The 23,713-nt window shown below is 47.9% G+C and overlaps 1 protein-coding gene across 2 annotated transcripts in view; it reads right to left on the reverse strand.

The window, feature by feature from the left end:
* Positions 1 to 3,875: 3,875 nt before the first annotated feature.
* CHRNB4 (cholinergic receptor nicotinic beta 4 subunit) overlaps positions 3,876 to 23,713 on the reverse strand; it is a 42,862-nt gene continuing 23,024 nt past the window's right edge. Inside the window, exons 1-5 of one of the 2 annotated variants that reach the window (XM_075897349.1) lie at positions 12,737 to 18,203; positions 12,281 to 12,325; positions 12,065 to 12,174; positions 7,444 to 8,416; positions 3,876 to 4,680 (exon numbers count right to left, since the gene is read on the reverse strand). In XM_075897349.1, the coding sequence (XP_075753464.1) occupies positions 4,540 to 4,680; positions 7,444 to 8,416; positions 12,065 to 12,174; positions 12,281 to 12,307 (1,251 nt within the window). In that variant the 5' untranslated portion in view covers positions 12,308 to 12,325; positions 12,737 to 18,203 and the 3' untranslated portion in view covers positions 3,876 to 4,539. Of the gene's footprint in view, positions 4,681 to 7,443; positions 8,417 to 12,064; positions 12,175 to 12,280; positions 12,326 to 12,736; positions 18,204 to 23,713 lie in introns of those variants that run through there. The other variant, XM_075897348.1, reaches the window with a different exon arrangement.

Consider the following 23,713-nt stretch of genomic DNA (forward strand, 5'->3'; position numbering starts at 1 on the left):
TTTTTTTTTTCCTGTCCAGGAGGCAAAAATACCAGACACCTGGCAACCCTACAACACACTCAGCAACTGGGCCCAGCCCCCGTTCTCTCTCTGGGTCCCTGACACCCCCACCCCCGGACCCACTGCTTACCAAATTCTTCAGGGAAGCTGCGTTCTGGCTTGATCAAGAAAACAAAATGGCCACCGGCAAAAAGCAATGCCTTCCCTGGGACTTAGTGCTCAACATCTCCCCTGTTTCCAACCCTATTCTGACTCTGCACACACCCTGAAAGGGGTAATGCTGTTTATTATTTAATTATGTTTTTATTTTTTTATTTAATTTGTTTTTGCTTAATAACGCATGGTCTCCCTTTTTTTCCCCTTCAACAGAATTTTTTCCCGCAGTGGTTTTTTTTGGGGGGTGGCCTAGGGGATAGAGTGTTCACCTGGGGAGGGCAGGGTTGCAGGTTCTAGTCCAGGGCTCCCCTTCTCCTCCCCCCCAGCAAGAGGTGAGATAAAGAGCTCCCTGAGAGTAAGGTGGTGGGCCTAGGGGATAGGGCATTTACCCGGGGATAGCGAGGTGGCGGCTTTTTTCCCCCAGTGTTTTTTTTTGGGGGGGTTCGGTATTTTTGGTTAAACCATCTGGCATCCCTACTGGAAACTGACCCTTTGTGCTTGGGGGGGAGGGGGCCCAGCCAGGCATGGAGAATGGAGAGCACTGAGTAGAGAAAATTGGGTCAGGTCTTCAAGTCACTCCCACCCCAGTGTGAGGGGATGGGAATGCGTGCATGTCAGCTGTCTCTGTGAAAGCTGTAAAGATAAGAAGGTAAAAAGAAAGAGTTGCAGTCTTTATATTTAACAGGGGCTCAGTTAACTTGATGTTAATCTGTACTGCATAGACTGCCATTGAACTCACTTGAATATGAATAATTTTACCAGATATCCAGTGTTCAGCATAGGGTGATTCTACTCAGTTTTTCCCATCTGTAAACTGGGACAATGTTTCCCTCACAAAGGTGATGGACCTTCTCTGTGTTTGAGGTGCTTGGATACAAGAGAAGGGGCCATGTTAATACCTATACAGACAAGATAGCACTGAACCACAAAGTGTAACTTCCGTTTCTGCTGAGACGGACATTAAAAGCAACAGATTTGCCAGTGGGGCCCATAGACAGTAATCATTTTTGCCAGCTCTTGTGATCTCGTTATGACAGTTTGCCTGGTGCTGAAGCCAGTTGGACCATAAAGAGAACCTCTGGCCCTCTACCAAATTTGAGCCTTGCCTGAGAGAAAACTCCTTCTGACTGGCTAGTGGCCCCATTTGCCAGTGACACAGGGATTAGTAACTAATCAGAGCTGCTTCAGGGATAGGTTTCTCTCCTCAGTAACCTAAAGTCCTTCACATAGGAGGGAAAGAGAGCAAAAGCTCAAGATAGGATTTTTTACAATCTTTTGAGTTTGGCAATTCTGAGTAGTCAGTGGCTTTATTCCTATTTATGCACATATCTGAGAACAAAATTTGGCTTAGTATTATACCAGGCATGTATTTGATATTTCCAGGATATTGATTGGAGATAATTCTTAAAATGACCCAGAAATACAAGACCAGTGTCTGAGATGCCTTATGCTCCCAAATAAGTAAAACACATGTTAGGGACTGTAGATTTGTGGGACAGTAGACTCTTCTTACCTGGGTGGCCAGTAAAATGCGCAAGCCCCTAGGGTAGTGGAAGTGGACTTAGGCGGAAGGAGCCAGGCTGGGGCTAGCCTCCCACCGCCAGCTCATTGGCACCGCCTGGGGACATCTCAGTTGGCCCTGGTCTGCATGCAGCATTTCAAAATGGCAGCGCCCATGGAGCTTGGTGTCTGGCCCCAGGCTTCAAGTATGCTGCCACTTTGAAGTACCCCTTCCTCTTCCCCCCCTTGCTGCCTCTTTCTTATACCTAACATGTCGACTATCCAATAAGCATTTACTTATCAGTCAACTAACAGACTAGTCCTTCACATTCCTATTACATTGCAATTTTTGTCCCTGCAGCCAAACCTTTTGAGCCTAAATCTCACCAGACCAACTTCAGATATGCTACAGGTCTTTTATTGCAGTGTAGACATACCTAAATTGCCATCTTACTGGTTCTGGCAAATGTCACAGAATCCTTTTTCTATGCTCTCACCATGGAGTTTATTCTACATATCTGTGTTGGAGCATCATTCAGTCCATCCCAGACATACACTCTTCTGATAATTTATATAATTTTATTAGGCTGAAGGAAATGGGCTATATGTTCCTTTGATTATTTTTTTTCAGTAAGAGCTCAGTCTTTCTAGGATTTTCTGACTGAGTGTTTCTCCCCACCCTCCTTACTCTCCATTTTCATTAATGAGCAGCTTTTGCCCTAGGAATAAATAAATTATTGAAGATAGAGATGTGTTTAAAGCTTTATAGCTCAGATCTGAATACAGATTTCTCCAAAGTTTAAGGGGTATTTGTCTAATAGCATCTGCAAACCATTCAAATAGTTAAGTATTTTGCCTTAATTTGGCTTGTTCTTGCAAATTCCCAATGATATTTGCATTCTAAGGCAAAAGCTTCTTTCTGACCCAGGTGCTGGAGTTCATGATTAAATTAGCTATATCAATAATAAGGTTATTTTCACAAATGATGATGTGATATAAGCTTGTGATTAATGACAACTGCAGGACTATGTAGATTGTAGAAGGGGTTGTGCAAGCCAGAGTAAAAGCTCATCTTACCACAGATATCTGCAGCAATAACTCTGCAATAACATAGAATTGTATGGTTTTTGCTCTTCATAACAAAGTGTTTTATAAAAATACTACTTGAAAGTAAATCCTACCAACCTCAGATTATGAGGTCAGGGACAAGGGATTCTTCTCCTGCCCCACACCATGATATTAGTGGTACCCTGCAACAAACCACTACTCAGCTCTTGTTCATTGCTCTTGCTCCTCTTTCTACCATGGTCCCAACAAACTGATTGGAAGCTGTGCCACGTGCATAGAATCATAGAACTGGAAGAGACCTCAGAAGGTCATCAAATCCAGCCCCCTGCCCTAGGCAGGACCAATCCCAACTAAATCAACCCGGCCAGGGCTTTGTCAAGCCGAGACTTAAACATCTCTAGGCATGGAGACTCCACTACTTCCCTAGGTAACCCATTCCAGTGCTGCACCACCCTCCTAGGGAAATAGTTTTTCCTAATATCCAACCTGAACTTCTCCCACCACAACTTGAGCCCATTGCTCCTTGTCCTGCCATCTGTCACTACTGAGAACAGCCTCTCTCCATCCTCTTTGGAACCTCCCTTCAGGAAGTTGAAGGCTGTTATCAAATCCCCCCTCACTCTTCTCTTCTGCAGACTAAACAGACCCAAGTCCCTCAGCCTCTCCTCATAGGTCATATGCTCCAGCCCCTCATCATTTTGGTTGCCCTCCGCTGGACCCTCTCCAATGCGTCCACATCCTTTTTGTAGTGGGGGGCCCAGAACTGGACACAACACTCCAGATGTGGCCTCACCAAAACCAAATAAAGGGGAATAATGACATCTCTGGATCTGCTGGCAATGCGCCTCTTAATGCAACCTAATATGCCATTAGCCTTCTTGGCTACAAGGGCACACTGTTGACTCATATCCAGCTTCTCGTCCAGTAAAACAGAATGGTCAGACAGGGTTGAGTCTGCTCTGCTATTACTTCTTATTTTAGCACTGCATTCTTATCCATAGCCTGAGCTTTCAGTACAACCTCTTAATTCACCATTTATCTGCTTCTTAAACACTCTCCTGATGAGCTTCGGATTCACGGTGCTGCATACCATTTCTCCTTTTCTGAACTAGAAAGGAATATTTTGGAAGTAAGGCTATTTAAAGAAGAGTTTTTCACATTATTTTATTTTTCACCAATGAATACAGTGTGTAAATATTCATTTATTTATTTGGGATCCTTTAGTGAAAGTGCCAAGGTTAGAAACTTTCTCATGGTTACCCCAGAATCATGGCACTGTTTACTATTCTGTTCTATCTAGAATAGCCTATTCAAAGCAGATAAAATATTTAATAACTCCATTCATAAAGTTTTCTATAAACCAAGCACAGAGTTTTGATGTATTTTAAGGAAATACTGTAGCAATTGCTTCTTTGAAACAGCAAAATTGTGCGATGTGAACTGCAGGATCTTCTGGAAGCACAGTGTCTTCCCCAAGATGGCATAAGTAAATAGCATTTTAATGATGATACTGGTGTACTCTGAGGAAAACTGGAAAGTTGTAGAAATAAATATCTCTGTAAAACCTTTATTAAACAAATTGGGTGATATATTGGCTCTTTTTTCAAAGTAATTTAAATTTAGAGAGAAAAGATTGTCTCCTGGAAAATTCCAAACATCATGATAACACCACAGGTCAAAGTCTGCACTCAGTTCACCAATATAAATCCAGACAAACTCAGCTGACCTCAATGGTATTACATTGGATTTACACCAGAGGAACTTGGAGCAAAATAAGGGGCAGCAGCAGCTGGGTAAGCATTTTACAGTTGAGTGTTAAGGGCTTGCAGCAGCAGAGTGGTTTTGAAAAAGTGGCTGGAGAAATAATCCAACAGTCCCAAGGACACAAACAAAGATGAATATCCAAAGAAACAGTCTGTCCACTACCATGGCAACATACTTCCAATCTTCAATGACCTGGAGGAAAAAGCCAGATGAAGATACATAGCAATTTATCATCTCAATCTCTTTTGTTGCTGTTCAGTGTTCCTAGTTTATGTATGAAAATAAGAGGAAACAAATATTAAGGTTCAGGTTACTGATCACCACATGGGTCAAGAAGGAATTTTCTTTCATATACAGTCCCGGGCAATTGGTAAAGAGCACTATAAATGGTTTTCTCAGTGCTTGGTGCTAGAATGGATAGACCTTCAACATAATCCAGTGAATTTCCTGGGTGCCAATTTTAATTTGCTAATACTATTCATCCAAATTAATAGGGATGAACAATACTTTCTGCTTTTTTACAAATAATTCTGTAGTTGATCTTGATTCTCAGCATGCAAGGGTTTTAATATGTTAGCACTGCTGGTTGTATTCAAATCCCTGTCCAGTGTGCATAAGATCCTGGTCCAATTGAAGTTGAGCAATGGACTCAAGTTGCAATGGGGTTGGATATTAGAAAAAACTATTTCACTAGGAGGGTGGTGAAGCACTGGAATGGGTTACTTAGGGAAGTCGTGGAATCTCCATCCCTTGAGGTTTTTAAGTCCCAACTTGACAAAGCCCTGGCTGGGATGATTTAGTTGGGTTTGGTCCTGCTTTTGGGGGCGTGGTGGAGGAAGGGGTGTGAACGTAATGACCTCCTGAGGTCTCTTCCAATCCTGTGATTCTAAGTTATAATGGCAGTTGTGCCATTGATTTTAATGGGGCCAGGATTTTACCCCTATGACTGCAGGGATAGTTGTAAAAAAAGAGAATTGTCAATCTTTTTTTAACCACTGTTTTTTTTTCTTTTCCTGACTCTAGTTACACATGGGAACTCTTCCTCTTAATGATTTTACAGTACATCCCAGTTATCTCTTGACTTGTACTAAACTATTATTTTCCCCCTCAATGCACCCATGTAACTTCCATTCCTGTTAATAGATGTTATATTCTTCAGAGAAAAGAATATGCTGGACTTAAAAGCTGTTATCAGACTGTGATACTAATGAAAAGGCAGAGATTAGAATTATGAATCTGGAAAACCATAGGGTTGCCAGGAGTCCGGCATTGAACTGGACTGTCTGGTATTTTCGCCTCCTGTCCAGTAAAAAAATTCAGAAAATATCAGACACCTAAAATGTCTGGTATTTTCTGATTTTTTTCTTGGCCAGGAGGTGAAAATCCCGGGTGCTTACTGGGTTCCGCAGGAAGGCTTCCTGGCCCAGCGCAGGAAGGCAAGATGACGGGCAGCTGCGGGTAGCCTGTTAAGGCCAAAAAGCCTCAAAAGCGTTTCTTAAAGGGGGGACACTGTGGGTTTTTTTAATTTAATTTTTTTTTTCCCCAACAACTCTTGGGGTCCTTTTTTCAGAAACCATCTGGCAACCCTAGAAAGTCATGGTTGGTAACTAAGCAATTTAGTTAACATCAGAGAACCTGTGTGCGGAAAGCATTAAATTAATGTCTTATGTACAATATTTTGGATAATTGCTCTTTTGTCTAGGGTGAGGGAAGGAATTTTTTAAAATCTTTTTATATCCAGTACAAGTTCTTTCAAGACTATCTGTGCTGTAATAAGCACATTTTCACCACTGTTAGGCTTGTGCTCTTATTAAATTCATTTTAGTTTGTTTAAGCTTATGCCTATTATTACAGATTTAACATCTGTTCCTCCTTTTATCTGTTGACCAGCAATTGGTTCCTTGAAAATTCAGGTAAGTCCTTCATAAGGAATTCCTGCAAGACCTAAGTAAACAAGGAACCAGACTTGCAGACTACTTAATCTGTATATTAAAAGGAGAGGGGGAGAATAGAGCAGTAATGGAGAACCTAGCACTAGACTGGGTGTTGGGGCAGAGAAGGGTCACACAGGAAATTTTCATGGCAATGGGGGAATGAGGGGTAGTGTTGGGGACATTGACAAGTATTTACCTGCGCATTCTGAGTTTTGCTGAGTATTATTCAATGGCTATGAACTTTAATGTACTAGCTAGTGAAATATGGATCTATGTACCTCTCCAGGATGACAGTGGAACTCAGATTTTTAGTTGATGGAAAATCTCATTTTGCTCATACATGCCTCAGCTTTTGTAGTATAAATATTATGGTTCTATGAACGCTCTTGCCAGAAAGTTCTGAATAACCTTGAGAGCACTGCATAGTGACCACCATTGATAGGGAGCACTTTGAATCCAAAATAATAGCATTTCTAGTGTGTGTACCAATCTAACTAAATCCATTTCTAAACCCATTTAGTTAAATTACTTTCTGTAGCCCAGCAGAAAGAGTCTATGAGCACTCTAGCAGAATTCAGCCATGCTCATGGCTGACTAACCCACTGTCCCTTTATTATGGGCCCAACTATATGGTGTTTTCTCAAACCAGGTATTGAATATTTAACCCTCTCTCTGCCACACACTAGCTGGGGTCTCTACATCCCATTACTTTGCTGATGTGAAAACACAATTTGTTTAAAGTTAATTCATCTTTATATCTACCTGTGCCCCAAAGCAATACATGTGGTATTGTAAGGGCTGAGATTCTTGTCAGCTTTATCAAATGGTCATTCATAGGAAAAGAAACTTGCTACTTATAAAATTGCCTATGAAATTACAGAAAGAATCTCTATAAAAATTAATACTAAGAAAGATGGTTGGGTTCTGATTTCCATTCTGAGGAAGGATACACTTATTTGAGACATGAAGGGAAAGGAATCTGGGATTTGGAAAGATGGGAATGATTTCTTCTGTTACTTACACTCTGATCATTGTCATCACTTTTCATGTGGTCTGCTATAAAACTGACTCCTTCAATGGCTTCTTGGACTTCTGGAGAAAACCTCATTGAAGATCTTAACTTAAAATCTTGATGGCCACTGATGTTATCTGAATTCTCAGTAACTTTCAGGTTATATTTTTTGGCAGAAGCTGTGTTCACAAAGTAGGTAGAGTTTTTGTACAGGTCAGCTGGATTAGTGCATAGATTTTCAGATTTAGTCTTTCTGCGGTTGCTTAATCTTTGCCTTGCAGAGGTAGTCTCTGGGCGTTTCATGAACAGAATAGTTGGAAGTTTCTCAAGAAAAACCACCTTTACCCATGGGGGCATAGTGTGGGTGCTGGGAGATCTGTGATGGACATTCAATACGCAGACACTGGTAACTATTGAGAATGTTACTAATACCATTGTAAACATCAGATACTTCCCAATCAGTGGAACGTCCAGTGATGTTGGAGGGACAATTTTAGAGATCAGCAATAAGAACACAGTCAAGGCAAGCAGTACAGATATGCATAAGGTCATCTTTTCCCCACAGTCTGAAGGCAAGTAGAACACCAGGATAGCCAATGATGTAATAAGCACACAGGGAATTATAAGATTGATGGTATAGAAAAGAGGTTTCCTTTTAATAATAAAGTCATATGTTACATCAACATACTTTGGGTCTAAGGGGTTTACAGTCCTTCTTCCTGGAAGTGCTACAATATCCCATTCTCCACTTGGTGTAAAATCATCCATGCTTGCCATGGAAGTTTTAAGTACCATATCAATTTCTGTGTGATCATATGTCCATGAGCGGAACTTCAGTGTGCAGTTTTGTTGATCAAATGGGAAGTGCTTCACCTCAATCTTGCAAGCACTCTTGTAGATGGCCGGAGGCAACCAGAAAATGCTTCCATTATTCTTTACAATCACATTTGTATACAGGGAAACTTCATATGTACCATCCGCACTGAGGAAACGAGGAAAAAAATGAAACTATCAAGAGACAGAATATAGGTTCAAAATACAAAAAACAACAAACTAGTGCATCCTTAGCTTCACTATCTATGCTAGACTTCAATTCCAATGCCTTTGCAGTGATAAAACCCTTCTTCAGGTATTTTTAACAAGCTCTAGACATAAAGTATTTTATAAACAAGATTATCACACCCTATGGAGTGTGAAAAGGGATGTTAAAAATGAGATCATGCATTACAAAAATGCACCTTTGTTTTGGAACACTGCCATTAATAGCACATGCTAACACTTCTAACCATTTGAGAACAGAATATGAAAAATGCTGCTATAATCAGTTGGGACTATAGGGCTGTGTCTATGCTGGCCGCTTGAATTTCCGCAAGAACACTGACGATCTCATGTAAGATTGTCAGTGTTCTTGTGACATGAGGGCAAAAGCCCTCTTGCGCAAATGGTGATCGGGGCTTTCTTGCGCAAAACCGCGTCTAAATTGGCACGGACGCTTTTCCACAAAAAGTGCTTTTGCGGAAAAGCGTCCGTGCCAATCTAGATGCTCTTTACCGCAAATGCTTTTAAAGGAAAAAATTTTCCCTCTGCCGACAGAGGGATGTAGATTAGGCACATCGCTATTGCAAATGAAGCGGGGATTTAAATATCCTGCGCTTCATTTGAATAGAAATGGCCACCGCTTTTTGCCGACGCAGCACTTTGCCAACAAAAAGCAGCAGTTTAGACAGGGATTGATCGACAAGGAAAGCCTTTTCTGACCGATCCCTTATGCCCCGTGCAACAAGGTTTACAGAATTGGATGGAAAAGGCTTTCCTTGTCAACTGATCCCCGTCTAGACTGCCGCTTTTTGCCAGCAAAGTGCTGCATTGGTAAAAAGCGGCGGCCATTTCTATTCAAATGAAGCGCAGGATATTTAAATCCCCGCTTCATTTGCAATAGTGATGTGCCTAATCTACATCCCTCTGTCGGCAGAAGGGTGTAGTTTAGACACACCCTCTGATAGAGGCAGCCAGGAGGGCGGGGAGGGGCAGGGAAGAAGTAGTTGAGTGACTACTCTACTAACCATAAGCATATGCTTATCAGGTACTCGACTAGTTGCTTACATACCTATAGTGGACCACAGAGCCCAGAAACAGGAAGGTCTGGTGGCAGGGCAGGAGCAAGGTAGGGGCACCGGTAACTTAGCCGGGAGACCTGTGGATGGGGAGAGGGTGGCACAGTAGGGAGTTCTGGCTCCAGCCTGGCAGTGGCCGTGGAACTCCAGATATGTCCAGGGAGCTTCAACCCCAGCAGTAGCCAAGGAGCTCTGGCCTCAATCCTGGCCACAGAGCTCCAGCTCTGGCTCTGTCCCCAGCTGCAGAGTTCCATCTGTGGGGCTCAGGCTCTGGCAGCAGCAGGGCTGGTGGCAGGACCAGATGGAGACATGGGCGAGCCGGGCAGCTGCCCAGGGTGCCAACCGATGAGGGGTGCCTGATAGCAGCTGTAAGGGGCGCGCGGCGTCCCTTACAGCTGCCATCAGGAGCCACGCGCCCAGCTCCTGCAGTGCCGACCCCACGGCGCCAGCCAGCAGCGCCCTTCCCCCTACGGCTGTGGGGCCCTGCATGGCCCAGCGCGCATGCCAGCAGCACTGGCCAAGCGAGGCTGGGCAGCGCATGTGCCATGTGCCCCGGAGGTGGGCCCCGGGCTGTGTGCCAGCAGCTGTGGCCAGCGCGCGCATGCGTCGAGCGCCCCAGGAGGCGGGCCCGCGCCCCATGGGTGGGCCCGCACATGTGCCCTGTGCCCTGCACACGTGTCCGGGCCCAGGGCACCAAAAGGGCTCAGGCCGGCCCTGGCTGGAGAACCACAGGGGTCTGGCCAGAAGGAGGTCCATGCTGGAGCCATACCGAGGGGCAGCAGAGCAGCATGGGCCACAAGGAGAGGAACCTCTCCTGATCTGACAAATCCCCTCATTTGAGACGGGTCAGGTCCCAAAGGTGCCGGACCATGGAGGTCCAATTTCTAATAGTGAACACTGCTTCGTGATATATCTGAATGCTCTTTGCAGGATCCTTGAACTAACAGCTTGTTATGCCACTTCGCATTGCTGCCCTAACAAATATCATAAGCTAAGTGGCACCTAATTCAATAGGTTTACAGGAGATGGCTTTTAAAATTATCTTTAGTTTATTTTGTTTAAATATGTCATACATTCAGGTAGCACTTTTCCAAAATACGTAATTATTGATAAACTTATTGAAAGACGCCATGAGACTAGGAAAGACTAACTATTCATTATCTTATTTCTCTATAAATTAACAAATACATGAATTAACTCTTAAGTAGGTTAGTCATTTTTAATAAAACCAGATTAATTAGTTTTTAAAATGAGATGACAGTAAATATAGTAAGAAAAATTGTCTGAATTGCAGTACTTTATATATATTTTTCCTTTTCATTTGAAAAGTAAAGGGAAAATATATAACTTAGAAGCAATATGTCTTTAGCAAAAACAACAGATCAAATTAATCATAGATATATATAGTTCCATTGACTTCAATTGAGTTTCAACTACTTACTGAAGTATAAATTATGTCATAATATTTAGAAACAGGCATAACATTTTCTGTTATTTTTAATGGAAAAACTTTTCCGTTAAAAGCATTTGCGGAAAATCATGCCCGTCTAGACGCAGCCTTACAGTTTAAAGATCCCAGTCTGGCAACTCCAGAGAATAAAAGTAAATAGAGACCATCAAAGCCTTTACAAGCAGGTAATTAACAGCCACCAAAGGCAAGCATGCCTTGCCTTCAGAGATAGGCAGTTTCCTGCAGTCCAGATTTAAGAACCTATCTGTGCTAGTGATGCATGAACTGAGGGGTAGACATGATTTGCTACCTAAATCAAGTGCTGGAACAATCCAGTATGTAGGTTCAGAGACAATCTAATTCCACATGAAACAGCTGAGAGGAGGGAAGAAGAGGGCTATCCTTAACTTTTAGCCCCGTGATTATGGCAGGGATGGGCAAGATGCAGCCCAGGGGCCAGATCCAGCCTGCAGATTGCATCTGGCTGCTTTCTATTTATATCCTGCTGCCTGTGCCACTGAATTTCCAGGCAGTGGTTCAGGCAGCAGGATCCTATTTAAATGGCTCATGGATCACGGTTGCAGTGCTATCCCCGTAGGTGCTGCCAGGCAACTTGGTAGCAGCAGGGTCAGGAGCCGCAAGCCCTTTATGGTATTTTTAATTCAAAGCCTCCGACTCCAGACAACTCTGGGAGGAGACTAGTCTCCAGCCCTGCCCCTTCCAGAGATGGAGCTTGCCTGTGATCACGTACCAAAATTCATTAAGTGACCCCCTGCAAAAATTATTACCCACCTCTGGGTGATGGTAATCAGTTGGAATGTGGGCAGCAACTGGTTCTCATACCCCCTCTTCCTAATACGAGATCTGAACAGAGATCTACCATCTCTCCTTAGAGAGAGGGTTTTTTTTTTATTGTGTAGTGTGCAATATCATTAACTGAAAATATTCAAAGTTTTAAGCTTATTTTCTCTGCATGGAAAAGATTTGGGGATTTTTTTTCTTGTCATTTAATAGGATTTTGGTTTCTGTTTAAAATCTTTGCATGATGTTTTGTATCAAGACTTACTTATTGTAAAGCACAATGTCTGGCAGCCAGATGTGTTTAGAAGGGATCCTTAGCTTATTTATGCCTTGATAGTCAGAGGGCTGCCAAGCCAAACGATAGTCAGTCCATTCCTAGAGAAAAATTATACAGTGGTGATTAAGTTATTTTGTGTCAATTAAATCTAACAAGAAAACAATGTATTGGTAAATTGCAATAGCATACCCATGGGATGGTTACCTGGTTTAGCCAGACATTTGTGGTCATGATCTGCTCACGTTCATTCTAAAGGAGGAAAAATCATTTATAAATCTATGCTGTGCAAAGTTAGTCCTACTAATAGGATATATTCATTAGTCTTTCTGGAATACCTCACATTTCTGGCTGACTAAAACCTTTGCATATAATGTAGAATCTGCCTTTTATAACATTAGGAATCTTTCTGTTTCTATTTGTCTATCACAAAAATGCATGATTCTGACACTATATTAAAAATATGATATCGTACAGTGTTTCATCCAATTAAGTAATTTGTTACAACTATTAACTAAAATGGCCTTGGGTTTGTACAACTTTAAGAAGGTGTTTTAAACATCTAAAACAAGTAATGAGTAAAATTATAGTCTTCTGACAATCTTTTTCTATTCATCAGGCCATTGGAATTCCAATTTTGGATTAGACCACTGGATGACTTACAGTTAGGAGTTCTGCATCTGACGAAGTGGGTCTTTGCCCACAAAAGCTTATGCTCCTACACTTCAATTAGTCTATAAGGTGCCACAGGACTCCTCGCCGCTTTTGCAGATTCAGACTAACACGGCTACCCTTCTGATAGTTAGGAGTTAAAAACTGTTGGTTTTCAACAAATCTTGGAATACTGAGAAAGTTCCAGAAGACTGGAGAAAAGCTAATGCTGTGCCAGTATTTGAAAAGGATGGATGACCTGGACAAGTGCAGGTCAGCTAATCTGAAAATTATCACAGGCAAAATCATAGAAAGGCTGATCTAGAACTCAGTAAAGAATTAATGGATGGTAGCCAAATTAATATCAATGAACATGATTTTATGGGTACTAGGTCTTGTTAAGTGAATTTGATAGATTTTTTTTATGAGATTGCATGTTTGGTTGATAAAAGTAACTGACAAAATATACCTACAATTCTTCAAGGTATTTGACTTAGTCCCATATGTCATTCTGATAAAAATAAACAGCAGTCTTAGCAGTACACAGAATCAATTAGGCCCTATAGCCCTGTGAGAAGCACTCTGGGGATGAGGGGTGTCCTCCTCAGGGTCAGTGGGTGCCCACACCACCCATTACTCTATGTCCCAGGCTGGTTCAACGGGAGCTATTCTCCTAGCAGTCTAGAACCTCCAGTCCTTCTACAGGGCAAAGGCTGCAGTCGTCAGCCAGTTAACAAAGGAGCCCAGACACAAGGCAGGCTGCCTCCATTAAACAGTCAATAGCCCACCCTTAACACAGGGCGAGGGCTGCACTCATTAAACAGTTGGAAGCCCAGCCCTAGGGCAGGGCAAGGGCTTCACCCAGGGCAAGCCAACCAGTTCACAGCCAGTAAGCACAGGTAAGTGGTCTGTCTCCTTGCTCAGGAGGGGTTCAGGCACCTTGCCTGTGGCTGCCAAGCGCAGGAGGGGAAGCTGCCACCCAATCAAGAGGTGGCAGGGGAGACGCGGGCCCTCCCTACGCCACACTCCCCAGCCCAGGGCCTAATAGCGTCTGGTATTCAGCTGCTAGGTCAGCAGAGATCCAGTTCCAAAACCCACTGACCTGTTATGCCGGAGTCAGCAGGGGTCCACACCAAGGTCGGCTATCCCTGGGCTGGCTCCAGTTCTCCCCTCCACACCCTGTACCTGGTTCCGTGGCAGGTCCTCCAGGCCGCACGGGTTGGGATCCTCCGGCCACATAAGCAGTCCCGCTTGGGAGTCCTCCAGCAGAGGGCCCGGTGGCCCAGGCCAGTTGTCCACTTCCTCCGGCTCTGGTTCCAGCTTCAGTGCTGGCTCCTCAGTGGGTGGAGTTGGGGAGGCTTCTGGCTCCCTGGCTTCCTTGGGTCTTCAGGCAGCCCTGGGCCTGCCCCCTGTCTCCTTCCCAGGTGCCTCATTTATGTCAGGTGCTGCCCACCATGGCTCAGGAAGGGCCATTTCCCCTTTGAGCTCAGTGGGTGGCCACACCAACCCACTACATCCCCACCCCCTTAACTCTAGCTCCCATTGCTTGGAACTGGATTTTTGACACTCACCTGCATGAGACAAACCGTCTGCATTAGCATTTTCCTTCCCCAGGCAGTGTTGGATCGTAAATGAATATGGTTGTAGGGTAAGGTACCACCTCATTATTCTGGTGTTTGTGTCCTTCGTCTTGTGCAACCATTGAAGTGGTTCATGATCTGTTATAACTACAAACGTATTGCCCAGGAGGTAATATCTCAAAGCGTCAATGACCCATTTGAGAGCCATGGCCTCCTTTTCGATGACCGCATAATGCCACTCCCTAGAGAAACGTTTCCTGCTAATGTATACAACCGGTGTTCCTCCCCATCTATGTTTTGGGAGAGGACAGCCCCCTAGACACTGCCTGAGGCATTGGCTTGAACTATAAATGGATGGTCAAAATCCAGGGTAAACAGCACCAGCTCTCGACACAGGCAATCTTTAAGGGTTTGGAATGCTGTCTCACACTCTGTGGACCAGCATACTCATTGTGGGCTGCCCTTAGTTAAAAGGGCGGTGCAGTGGTTGCAAAATGTGGAGGAAAGTGGCGATAATACCCTAACAGCCCCAGGAATTAGCATACCTTTTGCTTGGTCGTGGGCGTGGGATATTTGGTCTGTGAGTAGTTCCCGGGGAAGGCCTACCCTCGCAAAGACCTTCACTAACTTGGAGGCAATAGTACGGGCACTGGTGATCCATAAAGGAAATGCCTTGGGAAAGAGGGTGGCGTAGTCCACTAGAACTCAAATATACCAGACCCCTGCTTTGCTCCTTAGGAGTGGTCCGACCAGATCGAGGGCCACCCGTTCAAAGGGGGTCCCAATGACAGGCATGGGTACCAGCGGGGCCTTTGGGACTCTGGAGACGACAGCCAGATGACACTCAGGGCACGAGTGGCAGTAGTCCTTGACCTCTGGTTACACTCCCAGCCAGAAAAAGCCAGACAGGACTCGTGCTAGAGTTTTTTCTTGGCCCAGGTGGCCAGCGGCAAGCATGTTGTGTGCCAACCAGAGCACCGCCCTTCGATGGCAGCGCGGTGCCACCAACTGTGACTAGATCTCTTGAATCTGGGGGTCCCATTCCACACAATATAGGTGATCAGCCCTCAACTCAAAGTGGGGCCACTGTTCTGCCTGCTGGGGGTCCGTCATCACCCCATCAACACAGGCCACCTGGTCGAAGGCAAATTTCTGGGTTGGGTCCTCTCGCTGATCTCAAGGGAAGTCCACCAGGTGGGGGTTTCGTAGCTTCAGTTCAGTGGGTTCCCCGGTGTGAGTTGGCTTCTCGGAATTGCTCCTTCCTCCCCACTCTCCTCTCTGGTCCTTTGTGGGTTCCCCATGGAGTGTCCTCAGGGGGCCAACACTAACCAGATCCACTTCACATGTCACTTCGGCCAGCGGTGTCCCAAAACAAACCCCCCGGAGAAGGTCTGTAAACCCAGTCCAGTCCTACCCCAGAATAATTGGGAATGCCAAAGTGGTGGCCAACCCACCACCATTTCCTCAGTCATCCCATTTATGGTAAGGGGTACATTGGTACATTTTTACATTTCTGTGGAGACACTGGAGGCACAGTTCCCTCTCAGTCTCCACCGGAGGAATAATGAGGTCCCAGCCTCACTGGGGCTGTCAGCTTGGGTGATCCCGGGCAGTGAGCTTGTAATACGCCTGGCCAAAACTGCAGTCCATATAGGGACAATCTCTCTGCAGATGTTTCTCATGTGGCCACATGGGACAATTCCCCAGTTCAAGTTGGGCTGGCCTCCAATGTCCAGGTCTGTGGTCCTCCCACGCCTTCCAGCTTGGGATTGTCAGTTCTCCCCCACTCACGATTGCATGGGGGACAATAAGCCCCTGGGGATGGAGCTTTTGGGCCCGAAACCTGTGGTGAAGGGCATGACTTCTTGGTGGGACTTGGTGGTTGTCCTGAGCTCGACAGGCTACTCGTGGTGGCCCTCGGTGGAGGACCCGAAGTCACTGGTCTAGACATTACAAGTGGGGCCTGAGCATGAGAGTGATTGCCGCATAGACTCCTAATTTCATGCGCCACTGCTCGGGGCTGAGCCCTGGGTGGGAAACTCAGATTTCGAAACTGGCGCCGAAAGGTTTCTGGAGTAATGTCCAGAGCATCTAGAATTGCAGCTTTTACTTGCCCATAATCTTTAGCTTCCTTGATGGGGAGCCCCCGGTATGCCGTCTGAGCCAGTCTGGATAGGTAAGGGCTAAAAGTTCTCTGGGCCAGCCTGTCACTGTCGCCACACACTCGAAAGTTTCTAGAAACACCTCAGGGTCATCACCAGTGTCCATTTCAGAGAGGCGAAATGGGACCCCCAGCAGCTCCTGAAGTTTGCCCGCCAGGCCGGGACCAGAGGGATGCAAACTGCTGAAATCCTTGCATTTGCAGTTCCCAGTATTGAGTGGCTATTTGCTGCAGCAACTACTGCTGCTGAACGCCCATCTGCTGCACCAGCTCCTGTTGCTGCTTGTGCTGGAGACTCATCTGACAGACTCATTGTTCATGTTGTTTTTGCTGGTTCTCAGCTAGACACTGAAATTTTTTTTCCCGATCCATGGCTTCTCTCTCACTTTTCTTTGTTTTTTTTTCCCCCCACAGGGCAATCACAAGGCCACTTTCGTCAGGGGTTGGGGACTTGAGAGCCCATATTCTCCACCAAATGTAGCCTGCTGGGAAGCACCCTGGGGATGAGAGGTGTCCCCCTCAGGGCCAGGGGGTGGCCACACCAACCTACTACTCTATGTCCCAGGCTGGTTCAACAGGGAGCTATTCCCTTAGCAGTCTAGAACCCCCAGCCCTCATGCAGAGCAAAGGCTGCAGTCATCAGCCAGTTAACAAGTGAGCCCAGATGCAAGGCAGACTGCCTCCATTAAACAGTCAATAGCCCACCCTTAATATAGGGTGAGAGCTGCAATCATTAAACAGTTAGGAAGCCAGCCCAAATGCAGGGGAGTCCTCCAGCAGTGGGCCCATTGTCCAGGCCAGTTGTCCATTTCCTCCAGCTCCGGTTCCAGCTTCAGCGCTGACTCCTCAGTGGATGGGACTGGGGAGGCCTCTGTCTCCCTGGCTTCCTTGGGTCTCTCTGGCCCTTCAGGCAGCCCTTTTATATCCCTGGGCCTGCCCCCTGTCTCCTTCCCAGGTGCCTCATTTATGTCAGGTGCTGCCCACCACAGCTCAGGGAGGGCTGTTTCCCCCTTGGGCTCAGTGCTGAGGAGGAGGAGGAAGGTGTGGCTGTTGCTGTTGCTCTCCTGGCTCTTCCCCACCCTGCTCCTGCACCAGCTGAAACTCTTCCCACCCTGCTCAGCCACCTCCCACCTGCTGAGGCCCTGCTCAACCTTCTCCCCCTGGACACCACCGCTGCTGCTGCCTTCCACCAACTGCTGCCGCCTGAGGGGGGAGGGGGCTGCCGGCCCACCCCACCCCCACTCCAGAGGGAGAGGAGGAGGACCCCACCACCAGCAGCACCCACCATCTGGGCTCCCCCGCCTCGGTTGGCCGCCACCTGCCTGTTTCTGCAGCCGCAACACTTGTGCCCCATCGAGGAGGCGAAGAGGAGAAGACACTTGCACCACCTGGACTTGTGGAGGGGGCTTCCAGAGACAGCTTTTTACCCTGTGCTCCTGGGGTGGTGGCATGTAGAGTCACTGAGAGAGGGGCCAGGGGAGAGGGGCAGAGCCCTCCCCCCCCTTCCTGCTGCCACCACCACCAATGCCCCCTCCACTATCCCTTAACACCTGGACTTTTTCTTTGTCCCTCGATGGGGCTGCTGCTCCACTGCTCCACCTGAGATTGTGCTGCTGCAGCAGTGGGCGAGGCTGAGCCCCACAAATGCTCCTGGGCATGCTCCCTCCCCATCCCCTCACACTTGGCCCCCCTTCATCTGCATTTGGTTGGGAGGGCCTCCCTTACCCCTGCTTAACCTTCTTTAGCCCCCAGCACAGCAGCTTGCCTCCTTTCCTACTGCCTGCCCCACCCTACTAGTTCTGTTTGTGTTCTCCTTCCCTCTCTGGTTTTGCTTACCCTCCCTGCCCAACCCAGGGTTCGTTTGTTGCCTGCTAGGCCCCTACCTCAGCTAGCCTGTTATAGTGTGTGCCCCCCCCCCCCAGTAGCTACCTTGCCTCATCTCGCCCTTTACTCAACCAGTATTTCCCTCTTCCCCCAACCCCACTAGAATCATAGAATCATAGAATACTAGAACTGGAAGGGACCTCAAGAGTCATCGAGTCCAGTCCCCTGCCCTCATGGCAGGACCCAGTACTGGCTAGACCATTCCTGATAGACATTTATCTAACCTACTCTTAAATATCTCCAGAGATGGGGATTCCACAACCTCCCTGGGCAATTTATTCCAGTGTTTGACCACCCTGACAGTTAGGAACTTTTTCCTAATGTCCAACCTAAACCTCCCCTGCTTCAGTTTAAGCCCATTGCTTCTTGTTCTATCCCCAGGGGCCAAGATGAACAAGTTTTCTCCCTCTTCCTTAAGGCCCCCCTTTTAGATATCTGAAAACTGCTATCATGTCCCCCCTCAATCTTCTCTTTTCTAAACTAAACAAACCCAATTCTTTCAGCCCCCTTCATAGGTCATGTTCTCTAGACCATTAATTGTTCTTGTTGCTCTTCTCCAATTTCTCCACATCTTTCTTGAAATGCGGAGCCCAGAACTGGACACAAAACTCCAACTGAGGCCTAACCAGCGCTGAGTAGAGTGGAAGAATGACTTCTCATGTCTTGCTCACAACACACCAGTTAATCATGTTTGCTTTTTTCGGAACAGCATCACACTGCTGACTCATATTCAGCTTGTGGTCCACTATAACCCCTAGATCTCTTTCTGCCGTACTCCTTCCCAGACAGTCGCTTCCTATTCTGTATGTGTGAAACTGATTGTTCCTTCCTCAGTGGAGCACTTTACATTTGTCTTTATTAAACATCATCCTGTTTACCTCAGACCATTTCTCCAATTTGTCCAGATCATTTTGAATTCCAACCCTATCCTCCAGAGCAGTTGCAATCCCTCCCAGCTTGGTATCATCTGCAAACTGAATAAGTGTACTTTCTATGCCAATATCTAAATCGTTGATGAAGATATTGAACAGAGCCGGTCCCAAAACAGATCCCTGAGGAACCCCACTTGTTATGCCTTTCCAGCAGTATTGTGAACCATTAATAACTACTCTCTGAGTATGGTTATCCAGCCAGTTATGCATCCACCTTATAGTAGCCCCATCTAAGTTGCATTTGCCTTATTGATAAGAATATCATGCGAGACCGTATCAAACGCCTTACTAAAGTCTAGGTAAACCACATCCACCGCTAGCCCTTTGCTACTGCCCTGGGTGCCCTACCCCCCCCCCCCCCAAGCACTTGTGTCCCTTCCTTCCCCTTTTAGTTAGCCCCCCCGTACACTACACTCCCTTTAATGGCCCCATAGTTTCCCCCCGGTACCCGAGTGCAGCTGGAGGAAACGGCCCCTACCCTGCACCCTCTACTGCATTCCCTGCCCCATCCTGCCAGCACCCTCCTCCTCTGTTTCCAGCCCTACAGGGAGGGGCGGTTGCTGGCTCCTCGGTTCCCCCTTTGGTTCCCCATTCGTATCCTCCTCCACTAGTGCCTTCCCTCCCTGCAATCAGTCCAGCAGGAGGGAGTGGTTGTTTTTCCCATTCACCTCCCTCCCAAATGCAAATCCCCTTCCCTCGCGTCCCTACCCCTCCCTCTAGCACTCTCCTCCTCTGCCGCATATTTATAGGGAGGAGTGGCTGCTAGCTCCCACCTTCTCAGTTTCCCTACCAGCACCCTTCCTCCACTAGCACCCTCCCTCCCTTCCAACAATTTAGCGGGAGCGAGTGGTTGCTTCCCCTTTTCCCTCTAGCTCCCCATCCCACCCTAACCCCCCTCCCCTCCCCCTTGCTTTCGCACCTCTTCCTCCACCTTTAGCCAGCGGGGCGGAGTGGCTGCCACTCCCTTCACTCAGTTGCTCCCTTTTCCCCAAGTCTGGTCCTTCCTCCCTAGCCTATACCCTAGTGGGGAGGAGTGGCTGGCATCCATCCCTGGGCCCCTTCCCAGTTGAACACCCTCCTCCTCTGCCTCTGCCTCAGCGAGGAGTGGTTGGTTTGCCCTCCCTACTCCACTCCCACTAGTTCCCCCCTCCCCTGCCAGCTGATTGACGGGGAGGAGAAGCTAATCCCCTAGTCCTTTCCTCACAATCTCTACTTCCTCCAACCGCCCCCCCCCCACTATGATGGAGAAGGTCCCTGCCCCCTCTCCTGTCCCTGATGCCACCGACCCCGCAGAATGCTGCAGCTGACCTCCTGACCCCTGGTCCCAGTTCCGCTGCTGCCACCGCCGATGCTCCCCCTGACATGGGAGAGCCTTCCACCTTGGCCAGCAAGAAGGGCCAGGGGAAGAAAAAGGACAAAGGCCCGGCCCAGAAGGTCTGGTCCTGGGCGGGGACTTTAACACCACCCTCGAGGACCGGGACCACTCAGGACTTGAGAACTGCCAGGCCATGGCAGGCATCCTCTGGGAGATCATAGATCACCATTCCCTAGTAGACATCTGGCATGACCACCACCCGGATGACACCACCACCTTCACCTGCATCTGGGTAGGGGACGATCAGTAGCGCATCTACCTATCTTGATTTCATCTGGCATGGGCCCACTCCTCCAGTGTCCAGCCGGCTTCATTCACAGACCACCATTTGGTGTCCATGAGGGTACGTCTACACTACAGCGCTAATTCGAACTAACTTAGTTCGAATTAGTTAATTCGAACTAAGCTAATTCGAACTAACGCGTCTAGAACTAAAAACTAGTTCGAATTAGCGTTTTGCTAATTCGAACTAGCAAGTTCACATTGAGTGGACCCTGAACAGGGCTTAAGGATGGCCGGAAGCAGTGCCGGCAGGGCATCAGAGGAGGACTTAGAACGTGGAGATGCTGTCTCAGGCTAGCCGAGGGCTGCGCTTAAAGGGACCCGACCCCCACCCCGGACAGACAGTTCTAAGGGGTGCCCTGCTTGTAAAGCAGTCCTGGCTTGGAGTGCCCACACTGGGCACATCACAGCACTCGGCCATCAGCCCGGCTGCACTTGCCGCAGGCTGCCATCTGGGGAGAGGGGGCAATCGGGGGGCTGCAGGAGAGCTTCCACCCCCAGAAGCCCGCAGAGCCAGCCCAGTCCTCCCCATCGGGGGCTCGTACCCCATTCCTCCCTCACCTCCTTCCACTTACCCTTCCCTAGCCCCCCTTCTTATTGATGTACAAAATAAAGATAACGTTTCTTCCAACATTGACTCTGTCTTTATTGAACAAAACTGGGGGAGACTGGGAAAAGGAGGTGGGAGAGGGGAAGAGAAAGGCTGGGAGAGGGGAGGGCAACTAACATGATCAGGGGTTGGGAACAGGTCCCAGATGAAGAGAGGCTACAGAGACTGGGACTTCTCAGCTTAGAAAAGAGGAGACGGAGGGGGGACAGGATAGAGGTCTCTAAAAGCAGGGGTTGGGTGGAGAGGGTGCATTCAGAAAAGTTCTTCCTGAGTTCCCATAAAGAAGGACTAGAGGACACCAAAGGAAAGGAATGGGTAGCAGGCTTGAAACTAGTAAGAGAAAGTTGTTCTTCTTCCCAAAGCAAATAGTTAACCTGTGGAACTCCTTGCTGCAGGAGGCTGTGAAGGCTACAACTAGAACAGAGTTTAAAGGGAAGTGAGATCAAGTCATGGAGGTTGGGTCCATGGAGTAGTCTTAGCCAGGGGGTAGGAGTGGTGTCCCTGCCCAAAGTTTGTGGAAGGCTGGAGAGGGATGGCACGAGACAAATGGCTTGGTCACTGTCTTCGGTCCATCCCCTCCAGGGTCCCTAGGGTTGGCCGCTGTCGGCAGACAGGCTACTGGGCTAGATGGACCTTTGGTCTGACCCAGGACGGCCATTGTAAGCTCAGGGCTCAGGGTCGGGGGTCTCAGTGGACCCCCTTGATTTTCATGCACACCTGCTCCTGGGTGGCCAGGCTGGCAGCTCTCCTGCCCTAGACGGCCACTTTCCTGTGCCTAGTGCGGAGATCGTGGATGAGGTCCACGATGTCCGCACTAGCCCAGGAAGGTGCCCGCCTCTTGCGGTCCAGGGCAAGCTCCCGGGAGCCGCCAGCCTGGTCCCAGGAAGAGGGGGAGGGCTGGGGCACATCGGGTGGGTGGCTCTGTGCCGTGCCAGGTGCAGGGTCTGCTGGCTGGGTGCTGGCAGGCTTGCACCTGGCACGGGCACCGTAGCCAGCCCGTGCCCCTTTAAGGGGTCCGGGGCCGGGAGGGGGGCATAGAGTTTCCCTGGTGTTGGCCAGAGTGGCCACCAGGGAAACCTGGGGAGGGCTAGCCTCCCACTAATTCGAATTAAGGGGCTGCACACCCCTTAATTCGAACTAGTAAGTTCGAACTAGGCTTAATCCTCGTAAAATGAGGTTTTCCTAGTTCGAACTAAGCGCTCCGCTAGTTCGATTCAAATTCGAACTAGCGGAGCGCTAGTGTAGCGGCTATGAATGTTAGTTCGAACTAACGTCCGTTAGTTCGAACTAACATTGTAGTGTAGACATACCCTGAGAGCCTACCTTAGTCAGGAGAGGCTGGGGCCGGCCTATTGGCACTTCAATAATAGCCTGCCGGAGGATGTGGGCTTCATGGCATACTTCCGGGAGTTGTGGTTGACCTGGTGGGGGCAGCGACCCACCTTTCCCTCAGCGCGGCGATGGTGGGACATAGGGAAGGTGCATGCCCGGCTTTTCTGCCATGACTACTCCCAGGGCGCCAGCCGGCAGAGGGATGTGGTGATAGAGTGGTTGGAACAGGAGGTCTTGAAACTTGAGAGGCGCCTGGTATCTGACCCCGAGAATCTGCTCCTCCATGAGGTGTACCAGGAGAAGTGGGAGGAACTCTGGGCCCTCGAGGACTGCTGGGCCCGGGATGCCTTTGTTCAATCCTGCAGCCGTCTCCTTCAGGAGATGGATTTCGGCTCCTGCTTCTTCTACACCCTGGAGAAAAAGAGGGGGGCTAAAAAGCACGTCACTTGCCTTTTGGCAGAGGATGGCACCCCCTCACGGATCTGGAGTAGATGCATGGAAGGGCCAGGGCCTTCTACGCCAGTTTGTTCTCTCACTCTGGCCAGGTTCTCGGAAGCCCTCCATCTCATGCCCACCAATAAAACCCTAGGCATGGACAGGCTGACCATGGAGTACTACCGCATGTTCTGGGACGTCATCCGCCCAGACCTCGTCACTGTCTGGGCCGAGTCCTTGGAGAATGGGGTCCTCCTTCTGTCACTCAGGGGGGACCTCTGTGATCTTCAGAACTAGCATCCTGTCTTGCTCCTCAGCACGGATTATAAGGTCATAGCAAAGGTACCAGGCCATAGGCATCTTAGATAATCTGTACTTGGTCCGGGATCTCTTGGATC

The sequence above is a fragment of the Pelodiscus sinensis genome, chromosome 14, assembly GCF_049634645.1.
Source record: "Pelodiscus sinensis isolate JC-2024 chromosome 14, ASM4963464v1, whole genome shotgun sequence".
In the NCBI taxonomy this organism is placed as follows: Eukaryota; Metazoa; Chordata; order Testudines; family Trionychidae; genus Pelodiscus; species Pelodiscus sinensis.